Here is a 20,114-nt window from a genome sequence, read left to right as displayed (position 1 = left end):
ACTAAAAATACAAAAAATGGGGGCCGGGCGCGGTGGCTCAAGCCTGTAATCCCAGCACTTTGGGAGGCCGAGACGGGCGGATCACGAGGTCAGGAGATCGAGACCATCCTGGCTAACACGGTGAAACCCCGTCTCTACTAAAAAATACAAAAAACTAGCCGGGCGCGGTGGCGGGCGCCTGTAGTCCCAACTACTCGGGAGGCTGAGGCAGGAGAATGGCGTGAACCCGGGAGGCGGAGCTTGCAGTGACTCCGTCTCAAAAAAAAAAAAAAAAAAAAAAAAAAAAAATACAAAAAATGAGCCAGGCATGGTGGCACGCCCCTGTAGTCCCAGCTACTAGGGAGGCTGAGGCAGGAGAATCACTTGAACCTGGGAGGCGGAGGTTGCAGTGAGCTAAGATTGCACCAATGCACTGCAACCTGGGTGACAGACCGAGACTGTCTCAAGAAAGAAAATTTTTTAAAAATTTTAAATTAAACATATAACTAAAAAAAGGTCAGTGCAGTGGCTCACGCCTATAATCCCAGCACTTTGGGAGGCTGAGGTGGGCAGATCACCTGAGGTCAGGAGGTAGAGAACAGCCTGACCAACATATAGTGAAACCTTGTCTCTACTAAAAAATACAAAATTTAGGTGGGACGCAGTGGCTCACACCTATAATCCCAGCACTTTGGGAGGCTGAGGCGGGCAGAATGTCTAAGGTCAGCAGTTTAAGACCAGTCTGGCCAACGTGGTGAAACCCCGTCTCTACTAAAAATGCAAGAAAACTGGCTGGGCGCGGTGGCTCATACCTGTAATCCTAGCACTTTGGGAGGCCGAGACGGGCGGATCGCAAGGTCAAGAGATCAAGACCATCCTGGCCAATATGGTGAAACCCCGTCTCTACTAAAAATACAAAAATTAGCTGAGCATGGTGGCGCGTGCCTGTGGTCACAGCTACGTGGGAGGCTGAGGGAGGAGAATCGATTGAACCCGGGACACAGAGGTTGCAGTGAGCCAAGATTGCATCACTGCACTCCAGCCTGGTGAGAAAGCGAGACTCTGTCTCAAAAAAAAAAAAAGAAAGAAAAGAAAATCAGCCGGGTGTGGTGGCATGTGCCTGTAATCCCAGCTACTCGGGAGGCTGAGGCAGGAGAATGGCATGAACCAGGGAGGTGGAAGTTGCAGTGAGCCGAGATCGTGCCATGGTACTCCAGCCTGGGCAACAGGAGACTCTGTCTCAAGAAAAAAGAAATTAGTTGGGCATGGCACATGCCTATAGTCCCGGCTACTTGGGAAACTGAGGCAGAAGAACTGCTTGAACCTGGAAGGCAGAGGTTGCAGTGAGCCGAGATTACCCCATTCTACTCCAGCCTGGGTGACTGAGACTCCCGTCTCTCAAAAAAAGTAAATAAAATAAAATAAATAAATAAAATTTACAAACACAAAAAAATCAAACCACATAAAATCAATCAACCAACACCCATTCTGTTTAAGGTTCCAAAAGGCAATAGCTGGACCCGGCTGCAGAGCACACTCCCACCTCACCTCTGTCTCAAAAGTACATCCCCTACGTGCGGTTCTCCTTAAAAAACTTTAATGTCTGGGTTGGGAAGGCAGGTAGAGCGAGTAGAGGCAGCTGCTAGAGGCTGGTTGCTGACTCCAGGCCACGTTCCAGGAAATATCGGTGGGAAGTACGGGGACGGGCTTGGGACCCTTCATTGAGGAAGTAGGATGTGATCTTCCTGAGTCCCTCCTGATCCTCGGGTGTTGAGTCCTCCCTGTGGGAGAGAGGTGATAACAGTGACCACTTCCATGGGGAGCAACCATCTCAGGCAGGGCTGAACCCTGGCCTCCCTCTTTCCTTCCCGATAGCACCCCCAGGACATCCATGACACCCACCATATAACATCTTCCGCCTCTTTCTCCAGGATGGTCTGAGCTGTGCGCCAGCTGAACCGGACAAACTGGGGGAAGCCGAACACAGGCTCCACGTGCTCCTTCAACCACGCTTTTGTCTTGGGATCTGGGGTAGGGTGGGCAATGGTGACAGTCCATAACATTCAAGCTCCTTGTCACTCTTTTTTTTTTCTTTGAGATGGAGTCTCACTCTGTCCCCAAGCTGGAGTGCAGTGGTGCCATCTCAGCTCATTGCAACTTCCGCCTCCCGGGTTCAAGCAATTCTCCCGCCTCAGCCTCCCAAGTAGCTGGGATTACAGGCACACGCCACCGTACCCAGCAAAATTCTGTATTTTTAGTAGTGATGAGGTTTCACCATGTTGGCCAGGATGGTCTCAATCGCTTGACCTCGTGATCTAACCACCTCGGCCTCCCAAAGTGCTGGGATTACAGGGGTGAGTCACTGCGCCTGGCCTCCTTGCCACTCTTCTAAGGCTTCCTCCGGAGTACCTGGGGCACCTCCTATTGTCTGAGGCACCTTCTTGCCACAGGATCTTTACCTGGCCAAGAACTGCTCAAAGGGCAGTGCAGGGAGACTGCCTCTGAGACATCTCCTTGACCTCCAAGAACAAGTGATTAAACATTTTTATTTTATTTATTTATTTATTTATTATTATTTTTTTGAGACGGAGTCTCGCTCTGTCGCCCGGGCTGGAGTGCAGTGGCCGGATCTCGGCTCACTGCAAGCTCCGCCTCCCGGGTTCACGCCATTCTCCTGCCTCAGCCTCCCGAGTAGCTGGGACTACAGGCGCCCGCCACCTCGCCCAGCTAGTTTTTTGTATTTTTTAGTAGAGACGGGGTTTCACTGGGTTAGCCAGGATGGTCTCGATCTCCTGACCTCGTGATCCGCCCGCCTCGGCCTCGCAAAGTGCTGGGATTACAGGCTTGAGCCACCGCGCCCAGCCTATTTTATTTATTTATTTATTGTTTGAGATGGAGTCTTGTTCTGTCGCCCAGGCTGGAGTGCAGTGGTGTGATCTCAACTCACTGCAACCTCCGCCTTCCAGGTTCAAGTGATTCTCCTGCCTCAGCCTCCCAAGTAGCTGGGACTACAGCCATCCACCACCATACCTGGCTAATTTTTGTATTTTTAGTAGAGATGGGGTTTCACAGTATCAGACAGTCAGGCTGGTCTCAAACTCCTGACCTCAGGTGATCCACCCACTTCAGCCTCCCAAAGTGCTGGGATTACAGGTGTGAGCCACCATGCCCAGTCTTTTTATTTTTTTTGAGATAGGGTCTCGCTCTATTACCTAGGCTGGAGTGTAGTGGCATGATCGCAGCTCAGTGCAACCTCTGCCTCCCAGGCTCAAGCCATCCGCCCACCTCAGCCTCCCAAGTAGCTGGGACTACAGGTGTGCACCACCACACCTGGCTAATTTTTGTATCTTTTGTAGAGATGGGGTTTTGCCATATTGCCCAGGCTGGTCTTGAATTCCTGAGTTCACATGATCTACCTGCCTCTGTCTCTTAAAATGCTAGGATTACAGGCATGAGCCACCTCACCCAGCCTGTCATTAAACATTATTATTGTTATTATTTTGAGACGGAGTTTCGCTCGTTTCCCAGGCTGAAGTGCAATCGTGTGATCTCAGCTCACTGCAACCTCCATCTCCCAGGTTCAAGCAATTCTCCTGCCTCAGCCTCCCGAGTCGCTGGGATTACGGGCGTGTGCCACTATGTCCAGCTAATTTTGTATTTTTAGTAGAGATGGGGTTTCACCATGTTGGTCAGGCTGGTCTCGAACTCCTGAACTCAAGGGATCCACCCGCCTCAGCCTCCCAAAGTGCTGGGATTACAGGTGTGAGCCACCACGCCCGGCTAACATTATTTTTTTTTGACATAAGCTCTTACCTTGTCACCCAGGCTGGAGTGCAGTGACATAATCATAGCTCACTGCAGCCTCAAACTCCTGGGCTCAAGCAACCCACCCACCTTAGCCTGCGTAGCTGGGACTGCAGGTGGGCCCCACTATAACTGGCTAATTTTTTAAATTTTTTATAGAGATGGGGATCTCGCTATGTTGCCCAGGTTGGTCTTGAACTCAAGGATTCAAGCGGTTCTCCTACCTCAGTTTCCCAAAGTGCTGTGGTTACAGGCATGAGCCACCACGCCTGGTCCCCTTCCCCTTAACAAAGGGGCAGATGCCCACCGTGGGTCTCAGTTCATCACTGGGGCTCCAGAGAGACAGTAAAGTGGGAAGCGGGGAAGACAGCAGCAATCCTATGGCCTGGAACCCAGCTCCGTCACTCACTGGCTGTGTGGCCATGAACAAATGGCACCACTGTCTAACACTTGGCCTCTTTCGCTGTGGAGTAGGGTGACCAGAACAATTTAGAAAACCTCCAGCCAGGCATAGTAGTTCACACCTGTAATCCTAGCTGTTTGGAAATCCAAGGCAGGAGGATCACTTAAGCCCAGGAGTTCAAGACCAGGCTGGGCAACATAGGGAGATCCCATCTCTTTAAAAAAATAAGGAAAAAAGGGCCAGGGGTGGTGGCTTATGGCTGTAATCCCAGCACTTTGACAGACCAAGATGGGAGGACTGCCTGACTCCAGGAGTTTGATACCAGCCTGGGCAACATGACAAGACCCCATTTTTTTTTTTTTTTTTTTTTTTGAGACAGAGTCTCGCTTAGTCGCCCAGGCTGGAGTGCAATGGCGCGATCTCGGCTCACTGCAAGCTCCGCCTCCCGGGTTCACGCCATTCTCCTGCCTCAGCCTCCCGAGTAGCTGGGACTACAGGCGCCCGCCGCCTCGCCCGGCTAATTTTTTGCATTTTTTTTTTTTTAGTAGAGACGGGGTTTCACCGTGTTAGCCAGGATGGTCTCGATCTCCTGACCTCGTGATCCGCCCGCCTCGGCCTCCCAAAGTGCTGGGATTACAGGCGTGAGCCACCGCGCCCGACCAAGACCCCATTTTTATAAAAACAAAAATAGGCTGGGCGCGGTGGCTCACGCCTGTAATCCCAGCACTTTGGGAGGCTGAGTCAGGCAGATCACCTGAGGTCGGGAGTTCAAGACCAGCCTGACCAACCTGGAGAAACCTCGTCTCTACTAAAAATACAAAATTAGCCGGGCGTGGTGGCACGTGCCTGTAATCCCAGCTACTCGCGAGGCTGACGCAGGAGAATCATTTGAAGCCAGGAGGTGGAGGTTGCGGTGAGATCGCACCATTGCACTGCAGCCTGGGCAGCAAGAGCAAAACTCTGTCTCAAAAAATAAATAAAAATATGGCCGGGCGCGGTGGCTCAAGCCTGTAATCCCAGCACTTTGGGAGGCCGAGGCGGGCGGATCACAAGGTCAGGAGATCGAGACCATCCTGGCTAACACGGTGAAACCCCGTCTCTACTAAAAACACAAAAAACTAGCCGGGCGAGGTGGCGGGCGCCTGTAGTCCCAGCTACTTGGGAGGCTGAGGCAAGAGAATGGCGTAAACCCAGGAGGTGGAGCTTGCAGTGAGCCGAGATCGCGCCACTGCACTCCAGCCTGGGCGACAGAGCAAGACTCCGTCTCAAAAAAAAAAAATAAATAAATAAATAAATAAATAAAAATAAAAAATAGAAACAAAAAATAAGCAAAATAAAATGATAAACGACAGAAAGGAAGAAAAGAAAACCTCAGAAGTGTGCTCAGCTCTGGCCATTTCAACATTAGTACCATGGTCACTGTCTGCTCACCACTGGGGTAGCCTGAGCCATAGTCAGTATCCGAGTCCTGCAGTTTCTCCACGAACTTCCATTTCTTCACGGCCTGGTCCCGGGCCACCTGTGGGCAAGACAGCCACCTGGAATCTCCCTCCTCCCCCGTGGTGGCCATGCCTGGCCCTTATATAGTGGGATGCTGGAAGCCGGCGATGGCTACTAGGGTACTGACCTTGGCACAGATGCTGGCAGCACTAACCACTGGGTAAAGGGCATCTGCTTTGGCCTTGACCGTCACCTCAATCCCGGGAAAACTTTGCTGCAGCCGCGCCTGGTATGTCTCTGGCATCCCTACAGTGTCCACAAACACCTGCCACGGCAACAAACACATATTAATTGAACAAACAATGTACCAATGCTCTAGCCTCACAGCCCTGGCACGTTCTTCCTGCTACCCAGAATCCTCTTCTCACAGCCCGTCCCCAGGCTGAATCAATCAGGGATTTCAACTCAAACATCTCCTCCCAGGCCAGGCAACGTTGTTCACGCCTGTGATCCCAGCACTTTGGGAGGTTGAGGCGGGAGGATCGCCCTGGGAGTTTGAGACCAGGCTTGGCAACACAGTGAGACCCCATCTTTACAAAAACATAAAATAAATACAATAAAATAAAACAAAAAAAAATCACCTCCTGAAGAGGCTTCCTCTGATCATGCTGCATCTGCTCTACACTTATTTAGCACCTACTGCATGCCAGATACTATTCTAGGAACTGAGGTGGCAGAAAACACTAGAAAAAAAAGTGGTAGAGTGCGTTGGCACACGCCTGTAATCCCAACTTTAGGAAGCCAAAGCAGGAGGATCACTTGAGGGCAGGTGTTCGAGACCAACCTGGACAACATATGGAGACCACGTTTCTACAAAAAATAAAAAATTAGCTAGGTGTAGTGGTGAATAAAGGCTTGAAGGAGGTGAGGAACTAAACCGTGCAGAGATCTGGGGAAGAGGGCTCTAGGTGTGAGAACAGCCAGTACAAAGGCCCTGAGCTGGGACCAGGTCCATGATGCTGGGCCCTTGCACGGGGGTCTATGGCTACAGCACCGAAGAGAGGGGTCAAGAGCTGCTGGGGGAAAGTGGTATCTCCACAGCAGTACTGTTTTCAGAAACCACCTTTATTTTTTGTTTACCAGCTAAACATTTTTCTGCCCAGGCTAGGCCCTGAACCCCCACGGGTAGGTCCCTTGTCTGTCTATGCCAGTTACTGCATCGCCAGCTCTGCATTTGGACCTGATCCTCAGGTCCCTCCTCAGCAAGGCCTACCTTGCTATAATTCCTTTCTTTCTTCATCTTGTAGAGATGGGGTCTTGCTATGTTGCCCAGGCTAGTCTGGAACTCCTGGCCTCAACCAATTTGCTCACCTCAGCTTCCCAAACTGCTGGGATTACAGGCATAAGCCACCACACCCAGCATACAATTCCTACGTCGAGGTTATTTTGCCTTGTTATTCTCTCAAAATGGTCCGTTCTTTCACTGAGAGCATTCGAGGCAATGCTGATTTATGTTTTTCTCTGGTAATTTAATGTAATTCTCCCCCACTCGACTGTAAATTTTTCTGATTTAATTTCCACTGTGATCGGAAAACTAAATGTTGAGATGTGCATTTTTTTTTTTTTTTTTTGAGATGGAGTCTCGCTCTGTTGCCTAGGCTGGAGTGCAGTGGCGCGATCTCGGCTCACTGCAAACTCCACCTCCCAGGTTCACGCCATTCTCCTGCCTCAGCCTCCTGAATAGCTGGGACTACAGGCACCTGCCACCACGCCCAGCTAATTTTTTGTATTTTTAGTAGAGACGGGGTTTCACAGTGTTAGCCAGGATGGTCTCCATCTCCTGACCTCGTGATCCGCCCGTCTGGGCCTCCCAAAGTGCTGAGATTACAGGTGTGAGCCACAGGAGATGTGCATTTCAAAAAGACTACCTTCTGTTGCTGCATGGGGAACAGATTGGAGGGGACAGGAGGGTGGGGGATGAGAGACGATGCTTAGCAGGTGTCCAGGGTGTGGGGGGTGTCCTGGGCTAGGACAGAGGTAGCAGGGAGACACATGTGGGATTTGTTCTGCAGACTGAGCCTTTAGGATGAGGGAGAGATTAGATGGAGATGGGACTAGGGGCTACACTGTGGTCCTCAGTGTGGCACACATTTAGGGCAGAAACAGGAGCACGAAATCAACAGTAGCAAGGAATATGCCTGAGGCACTCCAGACGTATCTGATGCTGAATCTGCCCACTGCACGTTTTTGCCCACATTTACTTCTTTTATTTTTATTTTTTGCTGTGTCCCCCAGGCTGGAGTGCAATGGCACGATCTCAGCTCACTACAACCTCCGCCTCCCGGGTTCAAGCGATTTCGGTAGAGACAGGGTTTCATCATGTTGGCCAGGATGGTCTTCAACTCCTGACCTTAGGTGATTTGCCTGCCTCAGCCTCCCAAAGCACTGGGATTACAGCCTTGAGCCACCGTGCCTAGCCTCCTATTTTTAGTTTATTTTTATTTATTATTATTTTTTGAGACAGAGTCTCACTCTGTTGCCCAGGTTGGAGTGCAATGGCACAATCTTGGCTCACTGCAACTTCTGCCTCCTGTGTTCAAGCGATTCTCCTGCTTCAGCCTCCTGAGTAGCTAGGATTACAGGCGCCCACCACCACGTCCAGCTAATTTTTGTATTTTTAGTAGAGACGGGGTTTCACCATGTTGGTCAGGCTGGTCTCGAACTCTTGACCTCTGGTGATCTACCCGCTGCGGCCTCCCAAAGTGCTGCGATTATAGGCGTGAGCCACTGGGCCTGGCCTCCATTTTTATTTTTGGGTTAGGGGGGTCTTTCTTTGTCACCCAAGATGGAGTGCTGTGGCATGATCATGGCTCACTGCAGTCTGGAACTCCTGTTTTGTCGCCAGTTTATCCTGCGATGACCAAATGGGGACAACTCAACACTTAACTCACCTGGGTGACGTTCACACCCTGGTCCAATGCATACTGTATAAGCCCAGTGGCTGTATCATGTGACAGGGAGTTCAGGTTGTATTTGACTCTGTGGTGGGGAACAGAGCCCAGTTAACCTCATTCTAGGAAGAAAGCCCAGTCAGCCCATGCTGGCTGCCCCTCTCCCACAGCCCCCCCCCGGGTACCCCTCACCGCCCAAGCATGCTGGTAGAGATGAGGTTTGGAGATAGCACGTCCAGCGCCCAGCCGACAAAGTCCCTGTTCTCCTCCATTTTCGCAAAGAGCCTTTCCCGCTCGCTCTCCAATAGGGTCTTTGAGTCTGGAAGGAGGTTTGGAAGAGAAGTGGAACAGCTGCTTCTCCCAGTTCCTGTCCTCCCCTTTCAGTTCTCACCTGCCCCTGCACATACTCGGGAATCCCTTCCCCAGAAGCACACCTCGGGCTCACCTGCCACTTTCAGGGCCTCCAGATCTGCCAGGTGGGACAGGGGACAATAACAGATGGCGTAGACCATGGGGCCTGGGGAGAAGGGGTGTCAGTTTTCTCGCAGCCGGGGTCCAATCACTGAGCCCGTGAAAGTTGCCATCCATCCCTGTTCTACCATCACTGCTTCTTTGGGTGCCATCACCACGACCACATCCCCTCCCCTGGTGCGGTGCAATCCCGACTCCCGTTTCCCTCATCCCCCGTACCACGCCCCTCCCCTCCCTGGCCCTAGGTGCGCACCCAGGACGGGGCCCCTGCCCGCCTCATCGACTCCCAGGACGCAAGGCTCCTTGCGGCACGCCGCGGGCACAGGCGAACTCAGGCGACAGCGGCCCGTGTTGTCTCTCTCCAGCTCGCTGAGATCCATGCCGCCTCGGCCGCCGCCACCAGCTGCAAGAACTAACACCGCGGGAGCGGGTCTCGGCGCGCGTTTTCCGCGGGCCTTGCAGTGGCGCCTGTTTCCGGCCAATCCGCGGGCAGAACACGCCCCTGTCGCTCCCACGGCCGTGGACGCTTACGCAGCCGACGCCGACGCCGCTGCCGTGCGCCCTTCTGGGAATTGTAGTCCCGAAGGACTGTGGCCGAACACTCAGCGTGGGGAATTCGGTGGACCGGGTCACTTTGCAAGCTCTGCTTCACGGTCTCTGGGGCCCCGCCTGCGTTGGCCGGTGGGAAAAAGGGGAAATAAAAGGGAAACTGAGACGCAGCTTCGAAGACCCAACCTAATGGGGAACTAAGGGTCAAATATCACCCCTGTCCCAGGACACGGGTCCCCGCATCACTGCGTCCCCGACTTCCACCTGGATTCAGGCCCTGTACTCGCAGTCCCTTCTTCTTTTTTTTTTTTTTTTTTTTTGAGACGGAGTCTGGCTGTGTCTCCCAGGCTGGAGTGCAGTGGCATGATCTCGGCTCACTGCAAGCTCCGCCTCCCGGGTTCACGCCATTCTCCCGCCTCAGCCTCCCAAGTAGCTGAGACTACAGGCGCCCGCCACCACGCCCGGCTAGTTTTTTGTATTTTTAGTAGAGACGGGGTTTCACCATGTTAGCCAGGATAGTCTCGATCTCCTGACCTCGTGATCCACCCGCCTCGGCCTCCCAAAGTGCTGGGATTACAGGCTTGAGCCACCGCGCCCGGCCTGCAGTCCCTTCTTCTGTACACATTCTAAGTCCCCTGAACCAGGTAGCCCCGCTTCCACTAAACTCAGGCTTTTGGATTTGGAGTCCCCAAACTCCCTCTCTTGGTTGCTGCCTTCAGCCCACCCCCACTCCCTGCAGGATCTGTGCTTCCTACCCTCTCTCTCATTCAGGCCAAGCCTTCCCCACCCCCATTGGAGATCACAGACCTCAGTGGACTCCTGCTCAGGGTCTGTGCCCACTATATAGAAGCTCATTCCTCCTAACTTAGAATGAACGTCCCCACCCCCACCCCGACACCCCCCCCTTTTTTTTTTTAGACAGGGTCTCTCTCTGTTGCCCAGGCTGGAGTGCAGTGGTGCGATATTGGCTCACTGCAACCTCCACCTCCTGGGCTGACACGACCCTCCCACCTCCGTCTCCCAAGCAGCTGGACTACAGGTGCACACCACACCACCATGCCCAACTATTTTTGGTATTTTTTGTAGAGACGGGGTCTCACTATGTTGCCCAGACTGGCTTCAAACTCCTGGGCTCAAGTGATCTGGCCGCCTCCGCCTCCCAAAGTGTTGGGATTACAAGCCTGAGCCACAGTGCCTGGCCTCCACACTTCTTCTATTCCCTGGACTCACTGGGGCTTATGTCCTCTGCCTGTGGGTTCCCGCCCCTTACCAGGCTCATGCCCCTTCCTCAGGGTCCTAGTTCATTGTCTTTTTATCTCCTTTTATTCCTCTGCGCCTCCCCCTCCACTTTTTTTTTTTTTTTTAAAGACAGGGTGTTACTCTGTTTCCCAGGCTGGATAGCAGTGTAGCGATCTCGGCTCACTGTAACCTTTGCCTCCCAGGCTCAAGCGATCCTCCCTCCCCATCCTACCGAGTAGCTGGGACCACAGGCATGTGCCGCCACGCTCGTCTAATTTTAAACATTTTTATGGAGAGATGATCTCAACTATATTGCCCAGACTGGTCTTGAACTCCTGGACTCAAGAGATGCGCCTGTCTTGGCCTCCCAAAATGCTGGAATTACAGGGGTGAGTCCTAGCGCCCAGCGCCCCCTCCATATTTCTGCCTTTCTCCCTAGATATCAGCGGGGCTCTCGGCTCCTGACTCAGCTTCCGCCTAACCATATCAGCCTCAAGTCACTCAAGACTTGGAGCCCCAGTTCTCCCTTCCCCAAATTCACTTCATACCCGCCACGCACCGCACGTCCTCCCTCCGCGCCCACCCTGGGCCCCGCGGCTTGCCCCGGCCCGGCGTCCTCTGGGCCCCTCTCTCACTCGGGCTCAGAGCCTCCAGTCGCAGTCGAAGGGCTTGCAGGATGGACAATCCCGTTGCCGGCAGGGTCCTAACTGGATCAGGTTCTCCGGGTCCATGAAAACTGGGCCTGGCGCTGTGCCGACTACCTCGCGGCTGCGCTCCTGCTTGCCCAGGTCGCAGAGACACCGCCACTTTCCCCACGGGCCAAGGATTGAGTCCTCGACTTCTAGAGAAGGAGGGCAGAGGTGAAGACCTACGTGGAGGCGGCCTACTCCCAATCTCCTCCCCCAGAGAGGAAGAAAGATAAAGATACTAACAAATAAGAGAAGCGCATATTCGCTAGACTCTGCCTCTATGCCAGACACTCCCCCGTAGACTATCTCATTTAATTTTTTTTTTTTTTTTTTTTTTTTTTTGAGACAGGGTCTCGCTCTGTCGCCCAGGCTGGAGTGCAGTGGCACAGTCACAGCTCACTGCAGCCTCAACTTCCTGGGCTCAAGCAATCCTCCTACCTTAGCCTCCCAAGTAGCTAGGACTACAGGCATATGCCACCATGCCTGGCTAATTTTTTGCAGAGATGGTGCTTCACCATGTTGCCCAGGCTGGTCTGGAACTCCTGGGCTCAAGTGATACTCCCATCTCAGCCTCCCAAAGTGCTGGGATTACAGGTGTGAGCCGGCCACCATGTCTGGCCTCATTTAATCTTTCCATGAGTCTCAGGTGGGAAAACCAAGAGACAGCAAGCCAACCTTCCAAGCTCATACACAGGGTAAGTGGCTCAGAGGAACTACAACCTGACACTTTCAGGCTGTGCCAGCCTGCACAGTTGTGAGTGTCCTATAACATCCTTGGTGCCCGCCATCTGATGCTGACTTCTGTCTTCAGGGGTGTGACCATGGCCCTGAAGCAGGCACAATGCCAACTGACCAGCAGGACTATCAAGTGATAAATGGCATAATTGACAGAATGAAGGTAAGTAAATCTCCTGGTGCTGCGCTAGCATATACAAACCAAATTTTTATGATCAGGTTTATTTTTTATTTTTTATTTTTATTTTTATTTTTTGAGACAGGATCTCGCTCTGTTACCCAGGTTGGAATGTAAGGGCGTAATCATGGCTCACTGCAGCCTCAAATTCCTTGGCACAAATGGTCCTCCTGTATCACCCTCTTGAGTAGCTGGGACAGGCTCATGCCACCATGGCAGGCTAATTTATTTTTTGTTTTTATTTATTTATTTATTTTTGTAGAGAAGGGGGTCTCTCCATGTTGCCTAGGCTGGTCTTGAACTCCTGGGCTCAAGCAGTCCTTCGGCCTCGGCCTCCCAAAGTGCTAGGCCATCAGGTCAGGCTAATTTTAAAATCTTTTTTGTAAAGATGGAGTCTTGCTATGTGGGCCAGGCTAGACTGGTCTCTGAGACCAAGGGATCCTCCCACCTCAGCCTCCCAAAGTGCTTGGGTTACAGGTGTGAGCTACCTCGCCGGCCACTATGATCACTTCAAACAGCTCTTTACTGAATCTGCCCCTTTCCCCTATGAGACAGATCTTATCCCAACTCCGATCTTTTTTTTTTTCTTTTTTTTTTTTTTTTTTTTGAGACGGAGTCTCGCTCTGTCGCCCAGGCTGGAGTGCAGTGGCCAGATCTCAGCTCACTGCAAGCTCCGCCTCCTGGGTTTACGCCATTCTCCCGCCTCAGCCTCCCAAGTAGCTGGGACTACAGGCGCTCGCCACCTCGCCCGGCTAGTTTTTTTGTGTTTTTCAGTAGAGACGGGATTTCACCATGTTAGCCAGGATGGTCTCGATCTCCTGACCTCGTGATCCGCCCGTCTCGGACTCCCAAAGTGCTGGGATTACAGGCTTGAGCCATCGCGCCAGGCCTCCAAGTCCGATCTTATCCCAACTCGCGGCTCACCAAGATCTGACACCTGCTACCCTCCCACACCCACTCTGCCACATCTCACCGACCTCTTCCCATTTCTCCTTTAGGCCTTTTCACCTTGGCACTTGCTATTCCCTCTTTCTTGGACATTCTTTCCCCAAATCTTTCCATTTGGGGTTTTCGCTTGTCGTTCTCGCAGCACTGGTCACGGGTCTTCTGCAACCGGACCCTCTCTGACTTCCCAAGCTTGCCCGCCCCCTTCTTTCTCTGCTTCTGCCCTTCCTGGCACCTATCCCCGAGTGACAGCTTCAATGTCCTACCCACACCCTCTTCCCCTGGGAGCTGCTTTAAAGCAGTATCTATTTCAACGTATCCAAGAGTAAACCGAGCCTCAGAGAACAGTAACCAGCCCAAGGGGACGCCTCCAGTGCAGAGCTGGGTGGAGATTTGCAGCCCGCGGAGGAAGGTCCCTTTGCAGCCAGCAGGAGAAGTAGGGCAACGGGGAGCCTATGGACATCGTCACCCCCGCCGCCTGAGGTTACCCTTTAGATGCTGCAGCCTCAGCTGCTCCCAGGTGTCACCTTCGCCCTGCTGGCCGAAGTACTGATAGTCCTGGTAGACCTGGGCAGGGGTCGCCAGCGGCAGGAGTAGCAGAGGCGCCAGCAGCAGCGCCGCCGGGGTCCGGGCCATGCCCGACTCCAACGGCACCCAGCGCGCTCGCAGGCAGAGTTGTGCGCGGAGTCTGCGGCGGCCGCATTACCCCCGCGAGCCGGTGCAGTGGTCCCGGCCGAAGGCAACACGTCTCCCCCCGGCTCCCGCAGGCGCATGGACTCGGCCGCACGCTCCCCCGCACCTGAGGGTGCAGTGGACCCGACCGCTCGGCTCGTTTGCTCCCTCCCCTGCGCAGCGCACATCTTGGTTCGGGCCGGGCATAAAAGGCTTCGCGGCCCAGGGCTCACTTGGCGCTGAGAACGCGGGTCCACACGTGTGATCGTCCGTGCGTCTAGCCCTTGCCCACGCAGGTATAGACACACAGAGTGCACCTGGCGGGAGGACCCCCTTCAAGCTGCTTTGGCCGGATCCTGACCTCAGTGCTGGCCGCCTTTGTTTTCCATCCGCTGTAGTGGCCTCCTTTGTCCTTGCGGGGGAAACCGAGGCCACAGCCTTGCAGTGCAGGCCCGATCGCCCTGTTCCCCGCCCCCTGCTCGAGGGGGCCTCACTGTCTCCTTCTGGACTTGGGGCTTGCGACACCGCGCTCCGGCCCACTCGCTCGTGGGGTGCTAGTGGCAGTGGCTGGGTCACTCGTGCTCTGGTCAGGAGGGCGGGTCTCCGGCAGCCTCTGGGCTTCGCAGACCCGGTACCCGGGAGGGTGAGGGTTGGTGCTGTCGCCTCCGCCGTGCTGACTCAGTCACAGGGCCCAGCACGCAGCGCGACCTTGGGGTGGGAGGACAAAGGGTCTTCCCGGGCGCACTGACCGGACAGGGGTCTCAGCTTTCAGTCATGGCCTCCGGTAACGCGCGCATCGGAAAGCCAGCCCCTGACTTCAAGGCCACAGCCGTGGTTGACGGCGCCTTCAAAGAGGTGAAGCTGTCGGACTACAAAGGTGAGCGCAGCCCGGAGCGGACCCAGGTAGAAGCAGAAGCGGGGCCGTGCATGAGAGAGGCTGGGCCCTAACTCCTCTTGGTCCCTCCTCCCCAGGGAAGTACGTGGTCCTCTTTTTCTACCCTCTGGACTTCACTTTTGTGTGCCCCACGGAGATCATCGCGTTCAGCAACCGTGCCGAGGACTTCCGCAAGCTGGGCTGCGAAGTGCTGGGCGTCTCGGTGGATTCTCAGTTCACCCACCTGGCTTGGTATGAGCAGGGGCCAGAGAAGGAGGTTGCAGCTAAGCTCACACCCTCGGGTCCGAGCTGTGTGGCTTCATGACCATTGCTTAATCTCTGGAACCTGCGTTTCCCCATCTTGAAAATAATGGAAATATTGCCGCCCAAGTTTTTAAGGATGGCAGTAATTAGCATTTGGCAGCTAGTTGAGCTAGTTGTTTGGCACATAGAATTGCAGATGCAACTCAGATGCAACTTTATCTGCTCTATCTACTAGTTCCCGGGGGGGAGGCTGTGCTGCCCTATTTCATAAAGATGGAAACTCGGGTTCACCTAAGTGAAGAGCTGTACCCCATGACACAGCTAGAGGAGGACGGGGACTCTTAACACGGGCTCTCTCCTGGGTGATGCTGCAAGTTACAAGCACATGTGAAGCCACTTAGCTGGAGTGTGGCCTCTCAAGCTTAGTCTTCCCAGCTGTGGGAAGTCCTTGTACCCAACCCAGGGTGGGGTGGGTGAGGCTCCCAGCAGCCTACTTTAAAGCCCCTTATCTTTGGCCTCCAGTGCTTATCACATTGGGCCCACAGGGTGAGGACCCGGCTGTACCAGGCATCCTGAGGCCCCAACTCTATCTCCTCTACTCCCAGGATCAACACCCCCCGGAAGGAAGGAGGCTTGGGCCCCCTGAACATCCCCCTGCTTGCTGACGTGACCAGACGCTTGTCTGAGGATTACGGCGTGCTGAAAACAGATGAAGGCATTGCCTACAGGTACTGTGGGACCCTCAGCCCGGCTCATGGAGACCCCCCATTCCTGTGGAGCTGGAACCACTCCGGTACAATGTCTTCTTTGCCCCCAGCCCTGTGGCTAGCAGCGGGTGGTTGGTAGTCCCTTCCTTGTCTCTGGCAGTGGGAGCTCCCAGCTCCTTACTGGGAACCCTGATGTCTTCAGGGGCCTATTTATCATCGATGGCAAGGGTGTCCTTCGCCAGATCACTGTTAATGATTTGCCTGTGGGACGCTCCGTGGATGAGGCTCTGCGGCTGGTCCAGGCCTTCCAGTACACAGACGAGCATGGAGAAGGTGAGCAGAAACACACATGACACATGGGTACATACTCAGTGCCTCTGTCACTCATGCAAACATTCACTGCCTGTCCTCTGACCTGTCCAGATGGGTGTTAGGGCCCCAAAGAAGATTCAGCTCAGGGGTTTGTCTGCAGGAAGTTTCTAGTGTGGTAAAAGACAAATACCCCTGACATTCAACCAAGGTGGACAAAGGAGCTGGGCTCAGTGGCTCACGCCTGTAATGCCAGCACTTTGGGAGGCTGTGACGGGTGGATCACCTGAGGTCAGGAGTTCGAGACCAGCCTGACCAACATGGTGAAACCCCGTCTCTACTAAAAACACAAAAAAATTGGCCGGGCGCGGTGGCTCAAGCCTGTAATCCCAGCACTTTGGGAGGCCGAGGCGGGTGGATCACGAGGTCAGGAGATCGAGACTATCCTGGCTAACATGGTGAAACCCCGTCTCTACTAAAAATACAAAAAACTAGCCAGGCGTGGTGGCGGGCGCCTGTAGTCTCAGCTACTTGGGAGGCTGAGGCGGGAGAATGGCGTGAACCCGGGAGGCAGAGCTTGCAGTGAGCCGAGATCACGCCACTGCACTCCAGCCTGGGAGACACAGAGAGACTCCGTCTCAAAAAAAAAAAAAAAACAAAAAAAACACAAAAAAATTAGCTGGGCATGGTGGCATGTGCGTGTAATCCCAGCTACTTGAGAGACTGAGGCAGGAGTTCTCTTGAATCTGGGAGGCGGAGGTTACAGTGAGCCGAGATCGTACCATTGTACTCCAGCTTGGGCAACAATTAGCCTGGCTTGTGAAGCATACCTATAGTCCCAGCTACTCAGGAGGCTGAGGCCGGAGGATCGCTTGAGCCTGGGAGGTCGAGACTGCAGTGAGCTATGATCACACCACTGCACTCCAGCCTGGGTGACACAGCAAGACCTTGTCTCAGGCCGGGCGCGGTGGCTCAAGCCTGTAATCCCAGCACTTTGGGAGGCCGAGGCGGGCGGATCACAAGGTCAGGAGATCGAGACCACAGTGAAACCCCGTCTCTACTAAAAATACAAAAAATTAGCCGGGCGCGGTGGCAGGCGCCTGTAGTCCCAGCTACTCAGGAGGCTGAGGCAGGAGAATGGCGGGAACCCAGGAGGCGGAGCTTGCAGTGAGCCAAGATCGCGCCACTGCACTCCAGCCTGGGCAACAGCGTGAGACTCCGTCTCAAAAAAAAAAAAAAAAAAAAAAAAAGACCTTGTCTCAAAAAACAAACAGGCCGGGCACAGTGGCTCACGCCTGTAATCCCAGCAGCATTTTGGGAGGCCAAGGCGGGTGGATCACAGGTCAGGAGTTTGAGACCAGCCTGGTCAACATAGTGAAACCCTGTCTTTACTAAAAATACAAAAAAATTAACTGGGCATGGTGGTGGGTGCCTGTAATCCCAGCTACTTGGGAGGCTGATGCAGGAGGATTGCTTGAACCCGGGAGGGGGTTGCAGTGAGCCGAGATCGCACCACTGCACTCCAGCCCAGGCCCAGTGTGAGACTCCATCTCAAAAAAAAAACAAAAAACAAAAAACAAAAAAAACAATAACAAAACCTGTAGGGGTGGGGCAGAGGGACAAAGATGGGGTTAAAGGGGCCGAAAAGACAGGAAGATGCTGTCTCATGCCTGTAGTTCCACCTACTCTGGAGAGTGAGGCAGAAGATTGCTTAAGCCTAGGAGTTTGAGTCCAGCCTAGGCAACATAGGAATAACCCATCTCTTAAAAAAGAAAAAGAAAAAAGAAGCCAGATGTCATGGCTCACACCTGTAATCCCAGCACTTTGGGAGGCCTAGGAGGGTGCATCACCTGAGGTTGGGAGTTCGAGACCAGCTTGACCAACATGGAGAAACCCCGTCTCTACTAAAAATACAAAATTAGCCGGGCGTGGTGGTACATGCCTGTAATCCCAGCTACTTGGCAGGCTGAGGCAGGAGAATCACTTGAAGCTGAGAGGCTGAAGTTGCAGTGAGCCGAGATCGTGCCATTGTACACCAGCCTGGGCAAGAAGAGTGAAGTGAAACTCCGTCTCAAAAAAAAAAAAAAAAGAAAAAGGAGAGGTGGGTGGCAAAAAGAAATTTAAGAATTAAGGGTAGGAAACACACCAACTAAAAAATGCTGAACTTGGCTAGGCGCAGTGGCCCACGCCTGTAATCCTAGCACTTTGGGAGGCCAAGGGGGGTGGATCACCTGAGGTCAGGAGTTTGAGATCAGCCTGACCAATATGGTGAAACCCTGTCTACTAAAAGTACCAAAAAATTAGCAGGGCGTGGTGGCGGGCACTTGTAGTCCCAGCTACTCAGGAGGCTGAGGCAGAAGAATCGCTTGAACCCAGGAGACGGAGGTTGCAGTGAGCCGAAATCACACCACTGCACTCCAGCCTGGGTGACAGAACAGGACTCTGTCTCAAAAGAAAAAGAGAAAATACTGAACTTGGCTGGGCATGGTGGCTCACACCTGTAATCCTAGCACTTTGGGAGGCCAAGATGGGCAGATGACTTGAGATCAGGAGTTCAAGATAAGCGTGGCTAACGTGGTCTCCACCAAAAATACAAAAATTAGCCAGGCATGGTGGTGCACCCCTGTAATTCCAGCTACTTGGGAGTCTGGGGCACGAGAATCGCTTGAACCCAGGAGGCAGAGGTTGCATGAGCTGAGATCATGCCACTGTACTTCAGCCTGGGCAACAGAGCAAGACTCTGTCTCAAAAAAAAAAAAAAAAAAGAAAAATACTGAACTGGGCTTGGAGGGCTTCTCTTTTTTTTTTTTTTTTGAGACAGAGTCTTGCTCTGTTGCCCAGGCTGGAGTGCAGTGACACCACCTTGGTTCACTGCAAGCTCCGTCTCCCGGGTTCACGCCATTCTCCTGCCTCAGCCTCCTGAGTAGCTGGGACTACAGGCACCCGCCGCCACGCCCGGCTAATTTTTTTTTTTGTATTTTTAGTAGAGACAGGGTTTCACTGTGTTAGCCAGGGTGGTCTCGGTCTCCTGACCTCGTGATCCGCCCACCAAAGTGCTGGGATTACAGGCGTGAGCCACAGCGCCCGGCTGGAGGGCTTCTCTTAATATCCACATTCCTGGGCCTGAACCACTTACAGCATTTTCTTCTGCAACACAGGCCCTTGTTTGCTTCACCTTGAACCTGGGGCTGTAGCTTTCATGCGCATCCTTGTGTCTTCCCACAGTTTGTCCCGCTGGCTGGAAGCCTGGCAGTGACACGATTAAGCCCAACGTGGATGACAGCAAGGAATATTTCTCCAAACACAATTAGGCTAGCCAACGGATAGTAAGCTTGTGCCCCTACCTAGGTGCCTGTGCTGGGTGTCCACCTGTGCCCCCACCTGGGTGCCCTGTGCTGACCCAAGAAAGGCCAGACCTGCCCCTCCAAACCCTACAGTCTGGGACCCTGGAGGGCTAGGCCAAGGCCTTCTCATGCCTCCACCTAGGAGCTGAATAGTGACGCCCTCCCCCGAGCCCACCCAGCTGCACACAGGCCTAGAGGTGACCAATAAAGTATTAGGGACAGGTGTAAATCTGTGTTGATGTGCTCTCTCCTTTCGTCCTCCCCTGCAACACCCTCCCTTCTCCAGGCTCAGGCTTGGGAAACTGACCCTGTGGTTGCTCATCTTCGCCACACGGTGGCGGTCTTATCACATGCTCAGTGCCTACTCTTTTCTTCCTTGCGCTCAAGGCGGTTTCCGAGGAGTAGGGCATGCCTCTGTCCCTTGCAAATCCCAGGATGCCCTACATCCAGAAATCTGGCCATACAAGGCAGCGCCCACATTTTGTCACCAGCCAGCCCGGGTTCAAATACCATTTAAGAGCTGTGATCGTCTCTGGGTCTCTTCAACAGTAAAATAGGACT

The 20,114-nt window shown here is 53.5% G+C and overlaps 3 protein-coding genes across 3 annotated transcripts; 1 reads left to right on the top strand and 2 right to left on the bottom strand.

Annotated features, from left to right (window-relative positions):
• Positions 1 to 1,554: 1,554 nt before the first annotated feature.
• Positions 1,555 to 9,717, bottom strand: RNASEH2A (ribonuclease H2 subunit A). The gene is made up of 8 exons (XM_028839802.2): positions 9,302 to 9,717; positions 9,023 to 9,094; positions 8,770 to 8,896; positions 8,578 to 8,665; positions 5,814 to 5,951; positions 5,618 to 5,705; positions 1,882 to 2,005; positions 1,555 to 1,760 (listed from the first exon to the last, which is right to left on the bottom strand). Exons 1-8 carry the CDS (start codon positions 9,426 to 9,428, stop codon positions 1,622 to 1,624), a joined length of 903 nt encoding a protein of 300 aa, XP_028695635.2. The 5' UTR covers positions 9,429 to 9,717; the 3' UTR covers positions 1,555 to 1,621.
• Positions 9,718 to 11,471: 1,754 nt separating this feature from the next.
• Positions 11,472 to 14,245, bottom strand: THSD8 (thrombospondin type 1 domain containing 8). The gene is made up of 2 exons (XM_077977915.1): positions 13,872 to 14,245; positions 11,472 to 11,677 (listed from the first exon to the last, which is right to left on the bottom strand). The coding sequence occupies exons 1-2, from the start codon at positions 14,017 to 14,019 to the stop codon at positions 11,478 to 11,480; spliced, it is 348 nt and encodes a 115-aa protein (XP_077834041.1). The 5' UTR covers positions 14,020 to 14,245; the 3' UTR covers positions 11,472 to 11,477.
• On the top strand, positions 14,237 to 19,771 carry PRDX2 (peroxiredoxin 2). Its single transcript, NM_001261257.1, is given in 6 exon segments — positions 14,237 to 14,351; positions 14,821 to 14,932; positions 15,028 to 15,181; positions 15,799 to 15,921; positions 16,103 to 16,233; positions 19,435 to 19,771. Coding segments are annotated over 5 exon segments (597 nt in total). The 5' UTR covers positions 14,237 to 14,351; positions 14,821 to 14,829; the 3' UTR covers positions 19,521 to 19,771.
• Positions 19,772 to 20,114: the final 343 nt, after the last annotated feature.

This window comes from Macaca mulatta, chromosome 19 (genome assembly GCF_049350105.2).
Source record: "Macaca mulatta isolate MMU2019108-1 chromosome 19, T2T-MMU8v2.0, whole genome shotgun sequence".
Classification (NCBI taxonomy): domain Eukaryota; kingdom Metazoa; phylum Chordata; class Mammalia; order Primates; family Cercopithecidae; genus Macaca; species Macaca mulatta.
Note: the sequence above shows the minus strand (reverse complement) of the source record. Positions and strands in the feature narration are given on the sequence as shown.

What these genes read in the sequence shown, in the direction of transcription:
- THSD8 (XM_077977915.1), bottom strand. Translation starts at nt 14,019, where the DNA reads ATGGCCCGGACCCCGGCGGCGCTGCTGCTGGCGCCTCTGCTACTCCTG. An exon ending in GAGGCTGCAGCATCTAAAGG is followed by an intron (nt 11,678 to 13,871) that starts GTAACCTCAGGC and finishes CTCCTTCTCTAG; the next exon opens with AAGTCGAGGACTCAATCCTT.
- RNASEH2A (XM_028839802.2), bottom strand. Translation starts at nt 9,428, where the DNA reads ATGGATCTCAGCGAGCTGGAGAGAGACAACACGGGCCGCTGTCGCCTG. An exon ending in GGGCAGGGGCCCCGTCCTGG is followed by an intron (nt 9,095 to 9,301) that starts GTGCGCACCTAG and finishes CCTTCTCCCCAG; the next exon opens with GCCCCATGGTCTACGCCATC. An exon ending in AGGGTGTGAACGTCACCCAG is followed by an intron (nt 5,952 to 8,577) that starts GTGAGTTAAGTG and finishes TTGCCGTGGCAG; the next exon opens with GTGTTTGTGGACACTGTAGG.